Source organism: Macaca nemestrina, chromosome 15, assembly GCF_043159975.1.
Source record: "Macaca nemestrina isolate mMacNem1 chromosome 15, mMacNem.hap1, whole genome shotgun sequence".
Lineage (NCBI taxonomy): Eukaryota > Metazoa > Chordata > Mammalia > Primates > Cercopithecidae > Macaca > Macaca nemestrina.
The window spans coordinates 89,670,701-89,694,654 of record NC_092139.1 but is presented as its reverse complement, the minus strand read 5'-3'; the positions used below and the strand labels follow the sequence as shown (position 1 = coordinate 89,694,654).

At 57.2% G+C, this 23,954-nt stretch overlaps 2 protein-coding genes across 4 annotated transcripts in view; one reads left to right on the top strand and one right to left on the bottom strand.

Moving 5' to 3' along the window:
• LOC105482157 (radial spoke head 14 homolog) overlaps positions 1-23,954 on the top strand; it is an 83,400-nt gene that overhangs the window by 16,190 nt on the left and 43,256 nt on the right. The window lies entirely within an intron of this gene.
• Positions 1,097-23,954, bottom strand: part of LOC105498503 (G protein subunit alpha z) — a 54,165-nt gene continuing 31,307 nt past the window's right edge. For both annotated transcript variants that reach the window (XM_011770672.2, XM_011770674.3), the window contains exon 3: positions 1,097-3,015. In XM_011770672.2, the coding sequence (XP_011768974.1) occupies positions 2,671-3,015 (345 nt within the window). In that variant the 3' untranslated portion in view covers positions 1,097-2,670. The remainder of the gene's footprint in view (positions 3,016-23,954) is intronic.

Genomic DNA, 23,954 nt, shown 5'->3' with positions numbered 1-23,954 from the left:
TTTTCACAGTTGGCATTAAAAGCACAAAATAAGTCTCAACGATTTTAAGTCACACGTTATTTCTTCAGAAACAAAAGCCCCTTTGGGTTCTGGCTGTTTGGTGACGTAGGAAGGTGTGAAGGGAGTCCCTGCGTGGGCTTAGGAGTGGGGATGGGGCGGTGACAGTGCCAAGGCTGCGTGTGTATCTGCGTACGTGTGCATGTGCTTGTGTGTGTGCATGTGTGTGTGTGCCTGCCGACCCCCCACTTTGCTTGAGGTCCTGCTTTGAGGAGGCTGCAGGGTGGTTCTGTGCTGCTCCCTGTAGGTTTCTGTCCTGTGCAGGTGCCGATCCAGGCGAGGACCCCGGCAGCAGGAAAGATCAGCTCCAGGGGGAGCAGGACAGCTCCCTGGCCTGGTGAATCCTGGCTTGACTGCTCCCTGGCCTCAGGCACCTTTCCTCGTCTGTAAAATGGGCACCTCTGGCAACCTGCCGAGGTGGGGTGTTACATAAAATCATTAGTAAGGAGCTCGACTCCGTGTCTGGTTCGCAGCAGACCCTTGGTGAATGCATTCCGTTGACTTCTGATCAGCACTTTTCCACTATATCTAGATACCTCTAACCACACAAGCCAGTCAGCAAGCACTGCATGCTCAGGGACCCCTCCTCCCCACAACCCTACAAGGTTTGCCCTACACTACTGGGGGCACAAGCACCCTCCAGGCCCTCAGGGCACCTCTTCCACTCTGCAGGATGACTCTGACCTTGGCCAAGGTGTCCACATGGTGGGAGGGGGCCAGGGTATGGCACAGCCTGGGTCAGTGTTGGGTGGGGTCTTGGGAGCAGCGGGAGGGGCAGGAGTTATCATCACCCACAAACCTCCACACCAGGAATGCATGGACCTGGCAGGTTTCCCCTCTTTGCAGTTTCTTTCCTCTCGTGATGTTTATTCTTGATGATGTTCATTGCAAAATGACTCTACCTAAATGTATGGAGGTATAGGGGTGGGGTTTGGAATATGGGACCTCAGAATGGAAGTGTCCCCGGCTGCCCTCCCAAATGGCACCAAGTCCAGCCACAGGTCAGCCACACACATAGCACACCAGGACAATGCTGGGCTCCATTCAGGGTATTTTATTTTCTTAAAGTAGACAACCTTTGACTTTCATCCAATCACCGGCTTCTCGTTCCCCTGTACATCTCTTCACGTCCTTGGCTGTGATTCTGTGCACTGACCTCAGACACACAGCTACTGCACGGAGAGAGGGAGGGAGACCCAGCAAGGGTTCCGGTGGTGCCTCTCCTCCCCATGGCACAGTTTGTATTTACACACGGCCCTTGGCGAAGGTCCTTTCCACACAGTTGCCCACAGGCCCTGGGACAGGAAGGCCCAGATCAGGGTCCCAGCAGGGCCTCCCTCAGGCCACAACGCTGGCTGTGCCTTCACAGGGGTCAGAGCATTCCCAGCCAGTCTCAGGCGCGGGCATGCCGGGACCAGGGGTGCCACCTCTTTCTCCCCTTCCTTCACTCAGCAAAGCCACAAATAATTTACTCTTTAAATACCAAGACACTTAGCTATTGTTCATTTGCTCCCAGGTGAAAGAACCTTCTTTAAATACGTTGTGTTTATTTTCTTAAATAAAAACAAAGCAGAAAACTGCACCATTAACAAGAGGACACTGCAGAGGCTTATGTACAACACGTGTCCCGCGAGGCTGGCGCAGGACTGCCACTCACTTCAGAATTTCTTTGGAGCAGAGAGACAGAATCGTCCAGATAACAACTTTTACACTCAGCAAGCCAGACACAAAAAAGACCACCTGAAAAAAAAAATATGTTTTGAAAATCTGCATTTAAAAAAGAATACTCAACCGCATTTGAAATTTTTTTCTGCGAAACACCACGAGATTTGGCCAAAAAAAAAAAAAAAAAAAAAAAAGAATGTCAGAGAAGGAAAACTAGGTTTTGATTTATAAAACATCAGACTAGTAGAAGAAAAGCTGGAATCCCAGCTGGCCTAGTTTGAAATAAATCGTGCCACTCGTTTTGTTGTGTTGGTTTTTGCTGCATATTTTGAAGCTGTTTAAAAAGAGCTGTGAGTGGCTGGAGGTCTGGTTAGTGCTGTCACCTGGTTCCTAAGGTCCCGGGTCCAGAATGAAAGTGGTGCTGAGCAGCTGTGTGCAGGCCAGCAGGGAAGGTGCACAGACCCTGCACTGGTCCTCCCTCTTGGTCAGCGGCAAGGTCCCTAGGCCAGAGCTTGGGCAGTGAGCTGGCCCTCCTCCAGGTGACAGGGGCGCAGCTGGCCTACCTGGCCTCAGCCCTGCTGCCTATCCCCAACAATCCAATGCAGACCCCCCAAGTGGAGTGGGGCCAACTCAGGAAGGCAAAGTGAAGGGGCAGGATGGGCTCGTAGTGACCTTGTGACAGCTTCTCAAGTCTTCAAGAGACCTCGACATTTTAGAGGATTTTGCCATCTCCAGATGTGTGTGTATGTGTATGTGTCTATCTACCTAGCAATCTATCCATATATATTTATGTTTGCAGAAATGTGGGGCCAAGGAGGCAGAGGCCAAGGGGCGGGGACATTCTTTAGGCCCCCTGTTTTTTGCCCCTGGGTTGGGCCTCTCTAGCACGCATTGGGGCATGACACCCCATAGGTTTCACCATAGGCAGGCGGGCCCAGGCCTGGCTCCTCAGCAAAGGCCAATGTACTTGAGATTGTTCTGTATGATGACGTCTGTCACCGCGTCAAAGACAAACTGGATGTTACTGGTGTCGGTGGCGCAGGTGAAGTGGGAGTAGATCTCCTTGGTCTCCTTGTTGCGGTTCAGGTCTTCAAACTGCCGCTGGATGTAGACGGCGGCCTCCTCGTACGTGTTCTGGCCCTTGTACTCGGGGAAGCAGATGGTGAGCGGGATGCGGCGGATCTTCTCTGCCAGCAGGTCCTTCTTGTTCAGGAAGAGGATGAGTGAGGTGTTGATGAACCAGTTGTTGTTGCAGATAGAGTCAAAGAGGCGCAAGCTCTCTGCCATCCGACTCTGGGGAAAGGAAATTACTGGCATTAATCAGGCCCGCAGCAGGCAGAAACAGACCTTAGGCCCACAACCCTGGCAGAGGAAGCCCTTGCCAGGGTCTCCAGCCCAAGGCTGGTCCCTGCAATGGCACCTCCTTCTGCTGGGGAGGCTCAGGTTAAATGTCTTCACCCATCTCCCACTGAAATAGCCGGCACCACCCTCCTTGCCTGTGGCAAGTGCTTGGAAGATGTTCTCTTGCCCCTTTTGGGTCTCTCCTCTGGGTGCCAGTGACCTCAACATATAGCTTTGGGGCTACAGGTGTGCCAAGCACAGCTTCCTAAACCCCTGGGCACTTCCAGGTCCGAGGACCCCCCAGTCTTCCCACTGCCCATCCACAGGCTGCCCCACACCTGCACAAGGCAGGCCATCTTCTACAGAAGCCCCCATCACGTCACAGCTCCCTTAATGCAGGCGTTGGCAGCCTTGTGCCCTATCTGGGTTGTGGCCCAGTCCTTCAAAACTCTGATCTTTCCATGTGGTACCATCGGACACTAGGAAGTCTGTGAGGGAGCAGCCTTCACTTCCATAACCAATGTCTCCAGTTCTTGAGAGCTGGGAAGTAAACACCAGCCAGGGGGCAGGCTCCTCCCCTACCCTCCAGCTGCGGGCACTCCCACCAGCTGCTGTGGGGCATCTGGCACTGCCTCTCTGCCCAGGCAAGACCCTGGCATCCTGGACAGAGCTCTCAATACGTGCAGGAGTGTGGTGGCCCAGGACGTGGCAGCGACCACAATGGAGCGTGGTGCCTGGCGGCTCCTAAATTCTCTTCTGAGAAACTTCCATGTGTTACAGTCAGGGGTCTGGGATTTTAAGAAGCATGATGCTCTTGTCTGACTCCCCAGTTCACCACTTCCCTGCAAAATGAATACATTCTAACTTCTAGAAGGAGTAACTACCTGGAATTGCTGCTGGCAAAAGCTACCCCTGCTTCTAAGATAAATTCAATGAGCAAAGCATCCAACATCTGGAACCAGTCTGGCTTAGATCTGACGCTTTGGATTTAAGAACTTTTCTGGCTGGGCGCCGTGGCTCACACCTGTAATCCCAGCACTTTGGGAGGCCGAAGCGGGTGGATCATGAAGTCAGGAGTTCAAGATCAGCCTGGCCAACATAGTGAAACCCCATCTCTACTAAAAATACAAAAAAAAAAAAAAAAAAAAAAAAAAAAGCTGGGCGTGGTGGCAGGCACCTGTAGTCCTAGCTCCTCGGCAGGCTGAGGCAGGAGAATCAGTTGAACCCGGGAGGTGGAGGTTGCAGTGAGCCAAGATTGCCCCACTGTACTCCAGCCTGGGCGACACAGCAAGACTCCAAAAAAAAAAAAAAAAAAAAAGGAGCTTTTCTGACTAGACTACATCACCAGTGACCATGGTCATGCAAGTGGTAACTGCAGCTGGTGGTGATGACTCAGGCACAAAGCAACAGCATCACCAATGACTGCAGTGACAATGACGCTGGTAACCACAGCTGGACGTGAGCTGCCAGCCTGTTCTCACATGTTCCCACTCCTGTTTTATATATGAAGAAACTGAGGCTCAGAGAGGCAGGATATGTGCTCCAAGCCCCACAATCAGGTGCTCGGGCTTGCTGCTCCTGCAGGCTGGACCCAAAGGAGGCTGCCTGAGGGCAGGGGTGCCCAGGAGGATGCTGCACAGAAACCCTGCTCTCCAGGGCCCCTGGGTTCTCTGAGGAACAGCTCTGGCAGCATCTGTGCAGAGACAGGAAGGATACCCAGAGATACCTGTCATTACCCTGGAACCCTGCACTCCACCTGGAAGACTGTTTTTTCAAACCAATCTTGCTCTTTCTTTAGAATGAGCTTAGGGATAACAGGAGTACTGAAGAGTGAGCAGCCTCAGGTCAGGGTATGGGGGGTGCTGGCCTTTCTGCAGAGACAAGCAACACACAAGATCTCATCCCCAGCAGCGCAGAGGAGCCAGCACCTCCGCAGTGAACCTGGCTGCACGTTCCCAAATGTGAGATAAGTGGTGGTCTAGGAATGTCACATTCTGCTGAGGGAGTAATTAGCTCTAATGGATTCCTGGAAGCCACATCATAGAGGACTGTGGTAACGGGGCTGTCATTTCTCATAGAAATGATGCTGTAATTGGGGGCCACGCTTCTGACCCCAAATTTTGCATCAGTTAAATAACAGATACGACCATTAGCACTTCTTATTAATTTACTGAGCAAACACTTGCTGAGCACGCCCTGAGTCCACATCAGCTCTCATGCCAGGTGATGGAGCTTGAGGTGGGAGTCCTGGGGCTGCAGGAATACAGCCAGGCAGGGATGGCAGGGTCCTTTTGGGGTAGGGGACTTCCTCCAGGGTTGGGAAGGGTATGATCTGGTCACCAGCAGGGTATGGACCTTGCGGGGGAGTTCAAGGGTGAGTGGATAAGCACAGAGTTGGGGCTAGGCCTGGGTCTGCCTCTGTGAGCCCTGATGGGTCACTTGGGGATGACAGTTGAGATGGTTTTAATACCCAGCTTAGCCCAGCACCTCCCGGGCAGGCAGTGGAATTTAGGGAAGAGGAGGAGCAGGAGGGCCACCTCACTGACGTGGAAACAGTGCACGTGTACTGGCCATCTGAAGCCTCAGATCTAAACCAGACTGGTCCTCTGCAGGGCACCTATGTGTGAGAAGAACTCAGCTGGCAGCAGTGGGGGGCGGGCGATAGACCACGTGGACCCCCTCTCTCCAAGGCCAACCCAGCCACTCTTCTTGCCCAACACCATGAAACACTCCTGACTGTGGCCCCCATGAGTCCTGGAGTGAGTCAAGCTGTCCCAATGCACCAGGAGCCCCTTCCATGCTGTCTAAACTGCTTCCCTACTGATGCCTCTCAGTGGACCTTGGGGACCCTGGACACCTCTTTGAGCCTCCCGTTCCTGACTTAGAGGTCATAGAAACTCAGGTTCTTATCTCACAAGGCAGCTGGAGGTGGGCACGGTGCCTCACAGTACACTCTCATGAGGATTCCGCCACTGCGACAGCCTCATCAGGACAGACACACATCTCCTGAGTGTGGGCCCTTCCCTCAGCTGAGGCCCCTGCTCATGCCCAGGGCTCCCCTTGCTTTGCAGGCATTTCAGGCTCAGGCTTCCTGGTTTCCTCTGTTCCTTGAGACAAACCATGGGAACCATACTGACTAATATTTAGTGGGCACCCAGGAGATGATGGACCTCAAATAATAACAAAATTTCTGTGTAGTGGCTTGGTTCCCTCGTCTCGTTTCTTGACTGGGCCCTGTCTGGCAGGAGTCAGGAAAGCCTGCAGGAGGCACCAACCACATGCCTCACTTCCGGGCTCAGACAGGAAGCTTCAGAGCGTGGGAAGCACCTGAGCTTGCCACCTCACTCCGTCCCAGCGTCCCTGACGCAGGCTGAGCCTTCGCTGCACATGGGCTCCACCCTACTAGGAGGTGGGTGGGTGCCCATCCTGGAATCTTTATAGAACAGGAAGGCTATAGAGGTCAGAAGGCCCAGCGTGGGACAGTGTGGTGCTAGCAGTGTGGTGCTGATGGACCAGCAAGTGAGGCAGGAGCTGCATCCTGCGTTTGTCCCTAGACCAAAGGCCTGCAGCTCTTAAGAGATGGGGGACAAGACACAGGGGTAGGCTGAAGAACCACAGACGGTTACAAAGTCAGGACTCTGACCCACTGAAGTTGATGAGAGGAAGCCAAACCCAGAGAAGAGCCTCATATTTGGGTATGAAAGATCAACTGCAGAGCAGGCAGTGGGGAAATGTGGTGCAAGGCCAGGAGCCCAGTCTTGTCCTCTGACCTAGTACCCAGCCTGGCCCCTGGTGCTTGCCTGGTGACCTTGGGTGCCTGTGTCACAACGGTGCCTGCACTCTTGCAGCCTAGAGTGCAGACAGGTGGGCAAAGCGGCATCCTGACACTCAAATCACAATCACTGAAAACAGAGCTGTCTGTTTGAGGCTGTAGCTCTGGAAACTGTGACTCGAGCACGCATATAGGAGGGATGAAGCCCCAGCATGCCTTCTGCTGGCCTCCAGGGCCTGGCCTCGCAGCCCTCTGACCTGTCCGTGCTCTGCTCACCCTGTAAAACATGACTGGCTGTGCCTCCTGCACTCATCTGGCCTTTGTGGGCTCCCCTGGATCCTCCTGCCCTGGATGGATGTGGCTCCGTTCTCCTTCCTGGCCTCTCCTGGCCTGTGTGGGGTTTTGGCCTCCACATTGTCCTGGTGCAGCCCACCTGTGGCTCCTGGGCCACTGGGGCAAAGCTGGATGCAGCTTTGGAGTCACGTGACCCTGCCCCACCGTAGTGCATCACCCCCTTGTCCTGCAGTGACTTCCCCCATCAGCCTGACAAACCCTGGATTCAGAGGAGCTGCCTCTGCCAACTATGACCCCATGGCCAGGGGGAGGGCTCTCCACTTCACACATGGGGCCCAAGGCCTCAACAGGGGCTGACTCTCCAGGGTGCAGCTGAGAGCCTGGCATTTTCCAACTGCCACAGCATCCTCTTCTGGCAAGAAGTCCTCCTTACCTTCACTTCTGTGGCTGCCAAGGCAGCCGTGGGGGAGGTGGGGGGGGGAGGTGGGGGAGGGAGGTGGAAACACTCCCACCATTCACTGCTGTGATGCCAGCCCAGGGCTCCAGTGCCCATCCCGCTCTCTCCAGGGCCTGCTTACCAGCAAGATGGCACCTTCTAGGAGGCTGGGGTTTGTCTGCACATTTATTTACATGAATAACACGGAGCAGACCGTTCCCATGAGAAGCTTGTGCAACAGTGGGAATCTCACTGCTTGGCATTGGGGAATGGTGAGGTGATTTGTAACAAGGCGTGTCAGCCACCAGGCAGCTGGATGCAGTCCCTGGGGTGGTGTGCAAGTCATTTCCTGGCCATTTGTGAGAAGAGAGCTCCTCCTCAGACAGGTCCAAATAGACTTACCATTGTGGAAGGGACTCTGCCCCAAGTGGTGGTTTTCTCACCACAGCAGGGGACCTGACAGCCCATCCCTAAGGGGCTTCCAGCTTGCTGGCCTGCCGGTCTGGGGTATTTACCCTGAACATGGCTGCCAGGCTGCTGGCCAGACCAGGTCCAGCACCTGGAAGTACATTCCCAGGCCAGTGGCCAGGGCAAGGTAGGGAGCGGAGAGGAGCCTGCGCCTGGTTAATTGGGAGGGCGAGGTCCCTCACTCTTGATTCTCCACCAAGATTCTCCTGGTGACACAAAGGGGCAGGTGTCCCTGGCCATGAACATGGGGTCTGGAGTTTACTCACTGCCAGTGCGTGCTGCACCTTGGACAAGTCATTTCTTTTCTCTGGACCTCAGTTTCCTCATCTGTACAATGCTGGGACTGTTGTGAGAAGGTACAAAGGTGCTGACACAGGAAGAACCCAGAGCTGCTGGGCCTTGCCCTGTGGCTACCACTGGCACCCCAGTGGGCCCTCTCCATGCCACACCCACTGTGCTTCGCCTTGGCACTGGGACGTCCTCTCACCTGCGAGGTCTCATTGGAAGACCCGCTTCCCTCTGTCCCAGCATGAGGCAGCTGAGGGAAGGCTACCCAAATGCAGGGCCAGCTCAGTGGGACAGAGCAGGAGAGGTCTTGACTTTGCAGATGGGGGTTCAGCCAGCAACGCCTCTTTGCGGGCCACAGGGCCCAGGTCAGCCTGGCTCTTTGGGGGGCTCCTGTGGCCTCTTAGCCTGGCGATGCAATGGCCAACGCGATGAATGCTGGATGCATTTCCATCCCACCTGCAGCCACCTGGACCTTACTTAAAACATACCATGTCGGCACCTCTGGCCCAGCCCCTCTCTCATTCCCCATCAGGCCAGTCTCCTTGCAGTCGGTCCCTCTGTTTGTGGGGCACAGAACAGCCCCAAGTACCAGGCTGAGCTCTTCCAGTTACCAACGTTCCTGGGTAACAGGTCTGGCCCTCGGTGCTGGGTCATGGGGGGGCTGCCTTTGGCTTCCTGCATCCCAGCTGGACAGGACCTGACATGCATACTGGAGTCTGGCTCCTGCACTTTGGAGCTGAGGCGCACAGGTCCCCCAGCAGGTGCGCGCATATTCCAGCATCAGCCTCCTGCTGGTCTGAAAGCTCATGGGCCTGCGGTGGGAGGGAACAGAGGCATCCTCCAGGCTTCCTCGTCTCAGCCAGGGCCCTGTCTCCCTCCCAGGTGCGGCATATTTGCATTTTAAGAGGCCTTTGGGCTGGGGGCCTGTTTTTGGAGCTAGCATCCCTTTGTAGAGCCTAAACACCTCCCCACACCCCACCCCTTCCCCATCAGGCACTCATGGCTTTCCAGCTAATGACATCCCAGGCAGCTGTGTGGGACAAGCGTCTGGGCTGGGGGTGGGGAGGTGAGAGGCTCATCCAGGGCCTCACACGTTCTGACCTCTCATCCATTACACCCTGCCTTGGCAGACATCCACAGTCCTGAGTACCGCAGCCCACCCTGTGGTGTGGTTGCAGCTCCCTGAGGAGGAGCCCAGAGTGGGGCGTCCTTCCTGTCCCTGCCACCACAGGTGTCCTGCTAAGACCAAGGCCCTGCATATGGTAGCTCAGTGACCACCTGGGGACCAGGGACTGGGCCAGGTGGGAGGGACACTGGCCTGCTCTGAAGCGCTCCTCCTCCTGCACTCCAAATGTCCTCAGGTGCCCTGCCCCAGACCCGTAGCCGTGTCGTACCCTCACTGTGCTTCTGGACCCCTCAGCCGGACAGGCCAGCCCTTCATGACCCAGGTGGTCTTTATCCCTCTGCACCTCCAGCCTCACCTCCAAGTTACTCCTGGTTCCCACAACTCACTGAACCCCTCACCTGGCAGCCTGTCGCCCTGTGCCCCTCAGTGAGGAGACAGGGGTCATGGCAGCTCCACAAAGCAAGGCTTACCCAGGCAAACGCACACACAGACGCGGTCCCGGGCACATGGTGAGCACATGACAGAGGCGGGCACATGTCTGACTGTTTTTCTTATTTGCTGTGGGATCCCAGAGGCCTTGGGGCCCCATCTGGCACATGTGCGGCACCTTCCAGGTGTGCTTGGCCTGGCCCAGGCCCTCAGCCAACCGCACTGACTTGTCATCTTCACACCGGGCCCAGGGGGCAGGGGATCAGGGTGATGATGACCACCACCCTCCCCCTGCATAGACGAAGGAATGAATAACTCTGCTGTGAAAACTTGAACAGAATTTCCTGAAGTGAGCAATCACGTACTGTGCTTCAAGTACACTGAGGTTTAGAAAAGAAACTGAAAAAGACCCAGTCAAAATGGCTGAAACATGAGCCCTGGCCCCCAACCTCAGGTGGGGCCCCTCCATTTTCGGGGGTGGCCAGCAGTGCTCAGGGCCTCATGCCTGCTTCATGTACCTTCTGCCTTAGAGGTCACTGAGGTGTGGCAGGCCGCCCTGCAGGGTCACCCCACCTTCCTGTTCTAGGAAGGGGTATGTTCTGGGCCTCCTCCTTGCTCCCCTCTGGGCAACCCAAGACTCCCTCCAGGAGGCCAGACGCACTCCCAGATTCCCATGTCAGCTCCCAGCAGGTAGGCAGTCCTCAGGGAAACTGGTCTAGTCCAATCCCTTCCCAAACCCCGACCCTTGCACACACCCCAGAGATGGTGGGACCATCACCTTCCTACTCTGGATCCACGCCGTCCCAAATCACACTGGTTTGGCGGCAGCCACATGCAAACACCTACTCAGGCTGAACACACACCATCAGCTCAGAGCATCGCCACATACCTCAGCCAGGTGAGGGCCCCCAGACTGTGCTGTGTTGGGGAATAGGTAGGTGGTGGCAGTGTGACATGGCCACATGGCTGGGGAAGGCTCCGTACTGACCCATCTGGTCTCCCTGTCCACTCACTCTCCACCAGGTCCCTTACGCCACAGGACCCCATGCAGTTTGCTGTGGCCACAGCACAGAGCAAGGCCAGCTGGCCCAACTCAAACCTCACATAAAATGCAGGTGACATTACAGTTTCAGCTCCTCCTGGAACCAGCATGATCCCTGAGACACAGATGACCTGGAACCCCCAGCCCTGCCAGCTTCTGAGATGCCTTCATGGCAGTCCCCACCGCCCTCTCCCCTTCCTCACCTCCCTGGGCAGAGGCTCTCCAGGTGCTCTCGTGTGAGGGATGGAGGCAAGCAGACAGCCTTGCTCTCAACAAGGTGGGTGGGAACAGGCAGGAGGAAATGCTGGAGCTGGTGTGGCAGCTGCAGAGTGACCAATGCAGGTCCAAACCCCTGCTCTGCCTGCTGCCAGCTGTTCTGAACCTGTCCTCCCTCCAAAAAAATAACCACACACACACAGAATATGTAAGCATACTTCCCTCGTGAGGAGGCTGAGGGCTGATGTGGGATATGCACGACAGTTTAGTCCCCACACCCAGGCACAAGTGACTGTATGCAGCTGGCACTGCTGCAGACAGTGCTGGCCAGCTGTGACCCTGACAGGTGACACACCACAGGAATGCAGGGGGCGAGGGGTGATACAGGAGCAGGACACTTCGACTGGGCCTCTGGGGGCTGAGGGGAAGGAAAGGCATTGCAGGAGGGGCAGAGGCATGGAGATGCAGCCGCATTGCTGGGAAGGGTGGGGCTGGGAACGGTCTGTCCCACCCTGGGCCTCAGTTTCCTCATCTGTAGAACAAGTCCTCAGTTCTGTCACAGGCTGAAAAACTCAAGTCAGCCCACTGTAGAAAAGCCGGGAGTGTTCATCTGAACCGTGAATTCAGCTTTTATGCTGGGAGCAGAGCTGTGGGGCTGGGAGCAAAGCTGTGGACATGAATGCGCTCCATTCACCATGCACAGGCCAGCCCTGCGGCCACCCAGCCTGCAGCTGAGCCACCAGGCCTGACCAGGGCCACCGAGTACCAGGCTCTGAGGGCAGCGCCCTGACTGAGGGGCTGAGGCAGAGGTTTCATACGGAGATGAGCTTCATGCTGTCACCCTTCACAAAGTACTGGCCAAGTCTCTGACCCCTCTAGGCCTTGCTTTGTGGTGGAAGCTTGGGGACACCTTGGTGGGGCTGCCTGTCTACTGGGCAGGGTGTGGCTGGAGGGACATGGGGCACTGCTGACACAGTGACCAACATGCCTCCATCGATAGCTGGTGCCTGCCCTCAGCTGGCACTGACTGCCCATCTCCATTTCCCAGAGCCCTGTGTGATAGGCCTGGTGGGCAGGAGCCTCTGCAACCGGTCCGGGCCATCCTGAGTGCTGCCGAGGGGGTCTGGGACACAGGCATTCCGAGACTGCTCTAGTGGGGAGAGGGTGAGTGGATCCTACCATCAGGTCATGCGCGAGGTCCTGGCAGGTGCACCGGGTAGAGGAACCTGTGGTGTCAGCCCCCTGTGCCCGGCGCCTGTGTTAGATGCATCTGCAGCTGTAGAACAGTGAAGACACCAGAGGAAATCCAAGGATGGTATCAGTCACAAAGGAAAATAGCTTATTCGCTTGCAGCCCCGTGCTTCCCCAGCCAGTCCTGGAATCCTCATCAGGAATTCCTGAGTTCACTTCTCTTTTGGGGAAGCTTGTAGGTACAAGCTCTTGGCCTACATCTACCCTCAGGCCAAAGGGGTATGGGCAGGAGGCTATCGGAGACAGTTTAAGGTGGTGGCAGCAGCTGGGAGTCAGTGTGTGAGGGGCTGACGGGACTGTGACACAGAGAGGCAGTGCTGGCCAGAGTGCTGGGGTGGGAGCCAGGGTAAGATCTGTGGGAGAGAAGGATGCTGGGACCAGCAGGGCCTTGTCTGGGCACAGGGCCAGGTGGCGCTGGGGCCCCAGCTGTTGTAAAGATGCAGTTTAGCCAACGTGAGAACACTCAGCTCTCTTCCCAGGGGAGCTGCAGCCACAGCAGGGTACCAAGTCCAGGCAGCTGTCTAACATGTGTCTTCCTGGCCAGGGTCAGCCACAGGGCCAGGGTGCTAGCCTGGAGGTGAGCCCTGTGAGGTCCCAGGCAGAGGGGGTGCTATGCCCAGAGCAGGACTCCTTCTTCTGGTAAAATGGGTTGTGTCAGACCTGAAAGCTGGATGTTCCTATCAAAACGCTCCCTGCTCCTGGTCTCTTGGCTGGTGTTCCATGGCACAGCGCAGCACGGGGTAGCTCTGCCCAGCTGGAGCAGTGAGGCCCCCAGACCAGGCCCTTGCCTTCCTGATGGGTCCACATCGGCCACTTTGCTCCCTGCAGTCAGGTCCCTATCCCCACAGAGGGTCTTCTGTGCTTCAGGATCTGGCCTTGGTGTCCGTCTCTGGACTCTCCTGGCCAGGCCCCCCATTGCAGCCAGTCTGCAGGTCGCAGTTGCACTGTGCTCACCTTGAGCACTTGAAGTTCCCACCCTGCTGGTGTTTGTCTGATGCTCCATTGCTCAGGATGTGGCCCTGTCCCTGCGGGGGAAGGGGGTCTCCCTGCCACAGTCCCACCCTGACTCCACCAGGAGCTCAGCCCAGCCTCCTGCTAAGTGTCCATCTCGTCCTCCTGCCCTGGCCGCAGACCTGCTGTGCCCAGGGCTGTTGTACCCCTGGTTGTGGTCATCTGGCCTCCTGGCTACACCCTGGCATGCTCCCTGCACCTCTTCAACCACGTACCTGGTGGAAGGCATTGCCAGTGACCAGGTCCCTGGACCTCCCAAGGGTCTTGGGAGGCAAAGAGCAAATGGCCTGATGAGCAATGGGCCCTAGAGCCTGCTGTGCTTGGGAGCGGGGCCGAAGGATCCCTCTTCTGCTTCCTCTAGAGACCCCCAGGCAGGGCCTGGGGCTGTGGCAGTTGGGGAAGCAGAAGGGTCCCTCAGAAACCAGAAATGCAGCTGGGAGCCTTTTTCTTGGTTCTGGGAGAGAAGTGAGGTCCAGGGGTCAGGCGGCCCTCCTTTGGGCTGCGGGGTGAAGACAGGAGGCTGAGGGTGCCTGTGTTCTGGCCCTCCTGCATGAATGCCAGGGGCATTGCCTGTCCTTTTCTGGTTACCCCAAAGGCTCCAGTCTTGCTATGGATGAGACTAAGGCTGCAAAGGAGAGAACTGGTCTAAGGATGGAAACCTGGGACCGGGCTCCCTGGCTTCTCAGAACATGCTCCTAGTGACATGCTCTGTGATCAGACGCCTCTGGTTTGGAAACAAGGAGCACCTTCGTTTCAGACACCCCACTGCCCACTGCCACTGGGATCTAAGGACTGTCAGGGACCAGGGCTGTCTCAAACAGGGTTAAGTCCAAAGGGGCTTCTGTTGGGCACCTGGGTGCCCTGTGGAGCCTGGCTGCGTGCCCATGGCCCTGCTGGCTCCCTGAGAAAAGGGCCTGGGAGGTACTGGCTGTCCTGTGTTCTGGAACCTAATTCTCCCACCAAACCGCAGTGAGACCCTGGGCATGTCACTTCTGCTCTGGGCCGCAGCTCCTGCCTCAGTAAAATAAGCTGTTTGTCCAAGATGGTCACTCGGTTCTACTAAAGTGACCTTGGGGAACCCCTGGAGTGCTTTGGTGTCTCTGGTGCAGCTGGCACTGGCATTAGCCTCACCTCACTGGCATCAACACTGACCTCAGAGAAGCCTGTCTTGATGTCTCTGTTTCCAGGCCCCAACACATCATATGCAGACGGGGCCCTGTCCCAAGCACTTGAGACTTTTCTGGGCCTCTCTTTGCCGCTAGGCGGAACTGAGTCCAGGGTGCTTGCCTCTCTCCCTTGACCTGGGCTTGGAGATTTGTGGCTGCACCCCTGCTCGGTGCACAGCCAGCCATGTCACAGGAGAGCCTCTTTGGCTCTGCCACTCTCCACCTTCCCTGTCCTCAGGAGCTTAGGATGCACGACAGGTAATGGGACTGGGAGACAGAGGGGCAGACAGACAAAAACCAGGCAGACAGTGAGGCCCCTCCCCGGCAGAGGCTCAGTGTGAGAGCAGGTGGTGGAGGAGGCATGAGTCATTCCTGCTCACGCTCACAGGGATGGCGCGCAGGCCTCCCCAGCGACTGATGATCGCCTGCTGGAATCCCAATGCGATCCTGCCCCCTCATTCCAAGTGGCTCTGAGGCAGCGCCCCTGTGCTTGGTTCACCCAGCACCTAGATGGAATCGTAGCTGACCCCAAGTGGACAAGAGGACAGACAAGGCCACGGTGCAGCTGCCCAAAGAAAGATGGTGGGCAGGGAGGCCTCAGTTGCCCTGTGTGCTCACCAGCCTCAGAGTGTGGTGGGTCCTTGGGTCCTTCCCAACACTGAGCTCTCAGGAGTCAATGACAACAGCTGCCTCCCAGGCCAGCTGCTTCCTCCCTCTGCTGAGCTTGGCATGAACTCTCTGCAGACGCACTGCTGTTTCCATGACAACCAGGGCAGACACTCTCACCCTCAGAGTCTCTCACCATAGCACAGACCAGTGGCGGGTGAAGCTGCTGACCCTTGAGCTGGGGCCGGTGTGCCCCCACAGGGGCCTGGCTTGCTGTGCCCTGAGAGACAGGGCAGTGGGCAGGGGAGAGGGGAGGACCTCTGGTGACCTGTTCCTTGCTGGAGCACCATGGCTGGGGTAGGCCTCCTGGTGGGAGGGGAGGCATCCTTGTTACTGAAGGGGCACTGGAGGGAGGGCCCCAGAACATGGCTCGCCCTTGTCACCCTGTGGCCTTGTCAGTCTAGACTTCCTCTTGTGTGGCGGCTGCCGTGATGCCCTCCAGTTCTGTTCACCTCCGAGAAGTGGCTGTGAGAGGCTCCTGGGCTCACGAGGCTTGAAACATTTTCATTCTAGGTGTGGAAAGTGGGGCTCAGAGGGGTTACCCGGCTTGCCTAAGCTCCTCTGCCTGGCCCACTACCCTTGCCCCAAGGAGAGCACCAGACAGCCCGAACCATCCCTCAGGCCTGTTCATCCTCCCACTGCTACTGGCCTCAGGAAATGGGGAGGTGTCTGGGGACAGAGCTGGATGACCAGGGTCACTTACAGTCCAATCTGGTTAGTGCTTCCCTCTTCCTCCCGCAAACCTCAATGCTACCTTGACAGATTGGAGAATTGGATTAATGAGGGTTAATGACTCAGTGAGCTCCTGCCTGTCCCTGGAGCCAGTCTGCGGGGACAGCACAGGGCACATGGTGCTGACGGCCAGCCTCAGGAAGTGGGAGGTGGGGGGGCTGGTGCCTGCTCAACTGCTGGGTCCTGTCTCCCAGCGGAAGGCCTGCCTGTGCTCTGAGCCTTCTCTCGCAGGGCAACCACCACTCCCACAGCTGCCAGGGCTGGAGCAGCTGTTTCCACTCCTCTAGCCTGGCCTTTAACACGGAACCCTGCTGCCCCTGTGGTTCTGTGAGCATCTGAAATGCTGGGGGCCACAGGCTCGGCCCTGCCTGCACGGAGGGCTGTGTTTCAGCTCGAACACCTCAGCTCCTGGCACCCATTCTCCGCCACTCCACGGCTCTCAAGTCCACACTGCTTCATCCTTGTGTCTCCTGGCCCAGCCACAGGCCTCCCAAGTGTAGGCCCTGGGTACCCGTGCTCTGGAGTCCCCTTGGTTTTGAGACCCTCGCTCGGCTCAGCACCCAACCCTCTTCTGACTCCCTTTCTCCCAGGCTCACTTCAGATTCAGGACTCCCAAAAAGACCTGAGAGGAGCAGCAGCTCATCCCTTAACAAGGCAGGGTGCAATCCTAAAGAGTGGGGGCAGAGCTCGGGGCCCTGGGATGGCAGGCCCACCCCGGCCTCTGGGTGCCAGCAGGCTCTGGTGGGGCTGCCCTTGGCTCTGCTGCCAGGCCCACTTGGGCTGCCTTGGTTTTCCTTGAAGTCTACCTTACCCTAGAGGCTCGGGTCCTGGTAGTGGTGAGACAGCAGTTATTCTGGGTGACAGTGAAGTGCATCACAAGAGAAACATGGTCAACAGGTCTTCCAAGGAGGCTGGAGCCCACTATCTCCCACCCAGGCACTGTCCAGGCCTCATGAAGACACTGCTCTTCCTAAGATGACACATCAGATATGGAGCTGAACTTCAGGCCCAGCCTCCCCTGGAAGCCTCCATGTCTTCCTAGCACCTTTCCTCTGGACCCCCACTGGTCACCCTCAGACAATTCCTAAGCTCCTGCAGCATGCACAGCACTCTCCTGCCTCAAAGGACAGAAAAGAGCATAGCAAAATCCTGACTTCAGAGTACGGAGTCCCCAGAGAGGGACCCCACCTCTCTAGCAGGCAGAGAATGCTAACACTTGGGGTGGCCAACACCAGGCTGTGCCAGCCAGGGAACAGGTGGAGATGACTCCCGCCTGGGAAGAAAGGTCCTAGGCCATGACACAGCCGACCAGGCAGGAAGCTGGGGCCCTACTCCATAGCATGCAGAGGGCCCGTTCTGGGCTATGGCTCTGCGTTCTGTCCCATGAGGGCACCTCTGGGCAATCTCCTTCCCATTCCACCACGGTCATGTCTCCTCAGGATCCACCTACCTGCTTCTGCTCTGGGGCTGCCCCCTGTACAAACCCTCCAGTACCTTCCATGGCAGGATGTGTAATCCAGGCCCCTCCCAGCTCATCTCCTGACTCCTGCTCCTGTCTCTGTCGCCTCAAGGCCTTTGCTGTGCTACCCTGCATGGGTTGCTCTTGGGTTTGTGTAGCTAGTCAGCTACCAGACTCCTTCACCTGAAGTAAGCCCTAGTCACAACCCCAACCCTTTTAATTTGCTGCACAGCTTTTAGCACCATTGGCCCCTGTTCTCATTGCCCATGGTCTGCCTATGAGCACAGTGCTCTCTGCTTGGGGACTGCTCTACCCAGCTCTGCCCAGCATGGGGCGGATGGCAGGCAGGGCCAGATGGCGCATGCTGCAGGTGTTTAGCGTGGCAGCTGTGCATGGGGGCAGGGGTTGGGATTGCCTGGTTGCTCCCCACCCGCGTGCCCCTGGCCCCACCCTTCTGCACAGATGCACCTGCTCCTGGCCCACAGATGGGCTGGGTCAGGGTAGCGGGCACAGGCCTCACACTCAGACCCGCCACTTCTGTGGATGCCTAGAGTGTGGCTGGGGTGAGTGATGGGCACCTGTAGGAGGCTCTGAAGGGGTTCAGGCTGGGCCTCCCTCCCCCGCAGCAGGCCCTGCCCTAGGCTGGCCCTCCAGCGACAGCTGGCCTGTGTCCTTCCTCACTGTGGCTTCATCAGTCAATGGGTCAATCTGGCAGAACAGATTGAAGAGGCATTTGATAAGTAGGTGCTCTTCTGGCTTTAAAATAAGCAGGAACTATCTGATCCTGTATTCTGGTGAATGAAGCTGTGGGTTTTATCTTCACACCCTGTGGCCAACCCCCTGGGGTTCTGTGTGCAGAGGCCCCAAGACCCAACTCCACTGTTGCGCTCCCTCGGTGGGTTCCGGTGCTTCTTGCTGGAACACTGTGCTTGGGACCCCTGCTCCTGCCCCAGCTTCTGCTCCCTACACCCCAGCTGCTGCCACCTGCAGACAGAGGCCCCCAGTTCACAGGACTGGCCTGGCTGAAGTGGAGACTCTCGAGTGGCACAGGAGGGACTGACAACCTGGGGTGGCCACAACTCCTGCCCTCAGACACTCTCAGGCCCTGGGTTTTCATGAGGCCCTCGACTTTTCCCTGGGGATGAGAAAAGCCACCGCACAGGGCTGCCCATCCGCACAGGGCTGCTCAGCTGCCCATGCAGGCAGCTCAGGAGGGCACGGGCAGCTTGGGAGGGGCTCATTTTACAGAGTACTCAGGCTTGTAGGTCCCAGGCCAGTGACAGATGGGGCTCCTCTGGGATGGGGGCCAGGGCAGGGGTGTGTTCCGGCCGAGTCCAGAAGTCAGAGCCTCTGCTTGCCGGTAGCCCCCTCCTCCCTGCAACTATGCCTGGTGACAATTGCAGTGCTCATAGTAACAGCACCAGCCAAGCCTGGCACTTCAAACAGCAAGGGCTGTTTAAACAAGATAACAGGCTGCCGCTAAAGCCCTAGCTCAGGCCCTAATGGCCTGAAAAGCCCTTGCTCTGAACCTGCCAGAAACAGCTGAGCATGCTGCTCCCTGCCTCCCGCAGCGGTTCGGCCTTGCCACCTTGCCTGGGCAGTCCTGTCTGCCCTTCCTGGTTTCCCTATGTGTGCAGTGTGGAGGGGGTGGGGTGACCCGCAGTAATGGCAAGGGTGGCTGCTTCCCAGCCCTGCCCATTCCCCTGGGCAGCGGCGGGACCTCCAGGTCAGAAGACCCCCCACTTTGCCGCAGGGACTTTTCCTGAAACCCGAGTTTCCTCATCTGTGTGGTGGGGACCCCCTTCGGGCTGGGAGGCTTAGAGGTTGTGCATGTGGGGCACCAGCACACCCTGTGCCAGGCTCTGCCAACTGCTCACATCTCCGGGCCTTCCATTTCCACTATTCTGTTGTCAGCCAGCACACATATGCTATCTTACAGCCTGAGCCTTCAGAGTACTTCCAGAACTGCCCTACCTCCTCACTAGCAAGGGGAGGGGCCGGAGCCCAGGAGCTGTGCTGCTGGGCCAACCTCCACCTGGGCAGTCCAGATGGACACAGGTCCACATGACTACCCTGGGCCCCAGCCAGGCCAGGGCCCCAGCCACAGTGCCAGGGCCCAGTGTGAGATGGAGGTGGTGCTGTACCCGGAGCACTTTCTCATGCCTCAGCTGGCCTTCACCCACCAGACAGAGCTCTCCCAGAAGTCTGCGTGCAGCCTCCAGGATGTTGGCACCCCTGTCCAGCCCTGCAGGTGGGTGGCTGCTGTTCCCCAGCACAGGCCCAAGGCGCCACCCCCCTCACCCTCATGTCACTCTGTTTTGCTTTTTTGCTCTCACCAGATCTCAATCATCACTGACTTGCAGGGTCTTAGGTCCAAATGAGACCCTCCGTATTCCCACAGGTGTTGGTCAAAGTTGCTAAGGAGGCAGAGCCCCAGGGTAAGTGTGATATGTGGCAGGCATCATGTGACCGGAGGTGGTGACTTAACAATGCTCAAAGACTCCCAGTCCTGGGACAGAAAATGTCAAGATGTTGGGAGCATTTGCTCTGAAAGGGCCTGGAGTTCCTGTGTCCGGCTCCCTGATTTCACACCCAGACCCAGAAAGGGAGGCCGTGGGCACCCTCAGCACCTGGGTCCCACCTGCTCTCACATTGACCCTATATGCTCTCCTGCCCTACTGGGAGGACTGGCCTCTTCCAAAGCCCCAGTCCATTTCTGTTTCCGCTGAGAACTGTCTCCTATTTGTTTTTGTGTTAAATCTTGCTGCTTTTAAGTAACCTGCCCCCTCTCTCCCCACCAGCCAGTGTCAGTCGCTGAAGGGAAATTAACAAACAGCATGACACGGGTGTGTTGTAGACCGGAAGCTGTCAACACAGACACAGGCCTGGCCAGGGGCTTGCATGCCATCACCATGCGAAGAAACCACAGTGTGAGAAACCCCTCCTAGTTTCGGCTCCAGAGGATCCCCAGGAACCCAAGCCCGATACCCTTGCCTGGTTTGCCTTTGCTTTGTTCGGCAAGGTGGGTGCACTCTGCACTCCTAGCCGCTGGCACTGCAGCCTCAGACCCACACCTGTAGGCTCAAGGGCTTGTGAGCCCCTCTGCAGCAGGCTCAGGCTCTTTCCTGGGAGGGACATGAGAAACTGGCGGTAGTGGGGAGAGATCCCAGTGGGGAACCTCTGCCTGTGGCCAAAAAGATGGTTTTCAAAAATATTCACCCTTAAAAAATAGATATTTGGGTTGTTATTGCTTGAGCTGGGTGGCCCTGCGGGCCGGGGACTTGCCCATTGTTACTCCTCCAGCTGGGCCAAGCTGCCTTCAAGGCTCCAGGCCCCCTTGGTCAGGATGCTGCTGTGCTTCTCCCGTGGTCACCACAGGCTAGGAAAAGGTGTGTGGGGCTGTGGCCCTGGCCGGCCTAGGCAGGAACCCTTAGGACACAAGGCCCAGGGCCCCAGCCGACTCTGGTTTCATTATTAATGAAATTAGAGAAAGTACATGAGCTGAGGACATGTCCACCACAAGGTGTGATGAAGCAGGGATTAGGGTGAGCTGCAGCCAGGCTCCTGAGCTGGCCTAAGCTTGTCCACTATCCAGACGGGAGCCACGTGCAGGGAGAAGAAGCACCTTTCACTCTGCCCTGGCCAACACTGGGTGTCCCCCGTGAGATGCCCAGGGCCATACCCCCTAGCTGACTGTCATTCCAATCCCTCCAGAAACTAGACTAAGCCAGTGGGGCCTCGGATGAAGAGGGCTATGCATCCAGTCAGCACAGAGCCTTCGGCTGCATCCCGTTCTCGCTGCGCTCTTGTGTTGTTCAGGGCCGGTCACAGGACTCCCCTGAGTGGCAGATCCCCCCCATCTACACTGGTTACTAGGGACCCCCAAGTTTGCAAGGCCCCCAGCACTCTCAGCCTCCACCATGGAGTCTGTTCTAGATAGTGGAAAATTGTTTTTCAGTTATTGGATTATACAAATCCCTTAAAACAATAGTAATCTGTGTCTTAAAACCCAGAGCTGTTCTCATGTGTGTGCATCGAGCAGAGCTAATGAGCTCAGGAAATTAATTACCCGCTGGCCTGGGCAAGCCTAGCAGATGCAGGTTGAGGGGATGTGGGGTGGGAAGCAGCTCTGCCCTGAAGCTCTTGGAACAGTTCAGGCAGGGCATCATTGTGAGCATCCAGCCTGATCACGAGGCAGAGCAGGAGGTGCATAAACTGGGAGGGACACGGTCCTGGGGCTGAATCCTGGCTCCGTCATCACAGGGCGCTCAGGCAGCAATGCCCACCCTGGGCCACACTTGGGATTGGACACTGTGCATGGGACCTTGCCCTGCCTGCTTGGACCTTATGCCGCCTGGTCCTCCGTCACCCCTGCCGCAGGGCACTGTGCATAGCTCTGTGCTCTCCATGGCCCCCCAACAGCCCCCTCAGTCCTGCCTTTGTTGACTGTCCCCACTGCTCCCCCGCAGCCTTGATTGGATTCTGCAAGGTCCAGATCAGATCACCACCCTCCACGTTCATCCCAATCTGCCCAGGCCCTGCTCCCAATGTCTAGGTCCCCTTCTCTCCTGCAAAGTTGGTCTTTGGGACAGAGGAGGCCCCCGCGCCTGGCTTCTCTGCACCTAGAAAACTGCTTCCTAGGGAAGGCTCAGGGCGAGTCACAGAGAGCATGTGGCCAGCATTCGTAGGCACGGGGGAAGCCAGCCTGAGGCCAGCCCTGGCTACACAGGTCCTCCAGGGGCTGCTTGATGCCATCCCCAGCTGACCTGGGGGAGGAAGGGATAGGACCGTCTCTGTCCCTAGACTGAGTTTGTCGGGCCCAGGGCCCACACATACTGTGTGAACGAGGACTGCTTCCTGCATGGATGTCAGAGGCCTTGTTCTCGGATGGAGAACATCAGAGGGCCCCCAGCTTGTGGTCTCATGTTAGCCAATCCAAGGTTGCTCTCTATGGAGTAGGATTCTCTAAAATCTGCCAAGGAAGAGCGGGAGGGAGGCAGGCAAGTGAGGAGCCGCTCTGGCAAATTCCCTTTCTCCAGCGGCGTAAACACGAACAGACACAAACCATGCGGCCACAGGGTCAGAGCTGGGAGTCACTGGGGAAGCACAGTGGGAGACGGAAAGGCAAGGACACTGTCAGGTTCTTCAGTAAGATGGCAGAAGCGGATCAATCCTGCCATACCCCAGTGACTGAGCCTGGCTGGCAGACTCTTCCCGCCACGCTTGGGAGTCACTGGCTGTGGTGCACTGGTCTAACAACTGGCATGGAGGCGGGGGCTGGGGAGGAGTAGAACTGTTTTGTAGCATTTGCCAATTCCAGGGTTGTGATTACTCCCACCTGGCTGATTTGAAGCCACAAATATAATGTCAAACAGCTCACAAATGTCCTGAAAATTGAAAAATTAGCTCTTGTGAGCCAGTATGAGCCAGCTCTAGCCCCTCACTGCCCTGGCATGCACAAAAGGAGGCTCTGCCACCACGAGCCCTGAGTCTCAGTACTCTCCTCTGCAGGGGGCAGCCCTGCCCGGCACGGTGCCGAAGAGAGCTTGCTTGCTCTCCTCCCTCCTCCCTCAAGGCTTATCAGCACTAGAGCAAGAGACTGACCCCTACCTTCCCAAAAAGGAGGGCCTGGCAGAGCCCACTCAGGCTGACACGCTGTGGCAGGAGCACTAGTCTGAGAGGTCTGAGGAACACCATGGACATCCCCATGGAAGTTCTGCCAAGGCTCCTGACAACATCATCATGGTGGAGGAGACGGAGCGATGGGGCTGGCATCCTGGCTGCTGCCCTGCTGTGTTCAGTGAGAGCTTGTGCCCTGGGAATGGCCTCTAGTGACACAGCAGGAGGTGACCATCATGGAGGGGTGGCTGATGCACTGAACGACAGAGCCACCAGGTTCATGACAACAAGCAGCTGGGGGCCAAAGGAAAAGGCCCTGCAGGCAGAGCAGGTGTGGGGGCAGCCCAAGCAGCAGGGGCTTGAGCCCAGGGCCCTGCCTCCTCCTGCCTTGCGGCTGACCTCTGACCAAGGACCTACCCAGGGCAAGGAGCCTCTGTACAAGGCAGGCTAAGAAATGGCCCCGCCCTTGGAAGCTCCCAGTGTGACAAGAAAGGAGAAGCTGCTGTTGACAGGGGCCTTGTGGCTGCATCCTCCCTTGGAGCAGAGGAAGGAAGGAGCTAACCCAAGGACGGATGTGCTAGCAAGGGCCTCAATTTAGGTGCCAGGACATGCTGCCTTTTCCACCCCTCCCTGCTCATCCCTCTCCCATCTTGGGCTTGAGCCAGCACCCCATGGGCTCATGCAAAAAGCCTGGGACCGTAGGCGAGCAGATAGCCAGCATTCGCTGAGCACCGGCCACAGGCTCAGAGTGGCCCAAGGCTGACTGAGGTGGCTGCAGCCCCAGTTAAGGCTGAGTGCTGGGCAATGAGGCAAGGGAACTTGGATGTGGGGAGCCGGTGCTGAAGGGATGGCAGGGGCTGTTCACAAGTGTTGGTGGGGCCTCTAGGCCACGGGTGGCCCAGCTATAGGTGTGTGC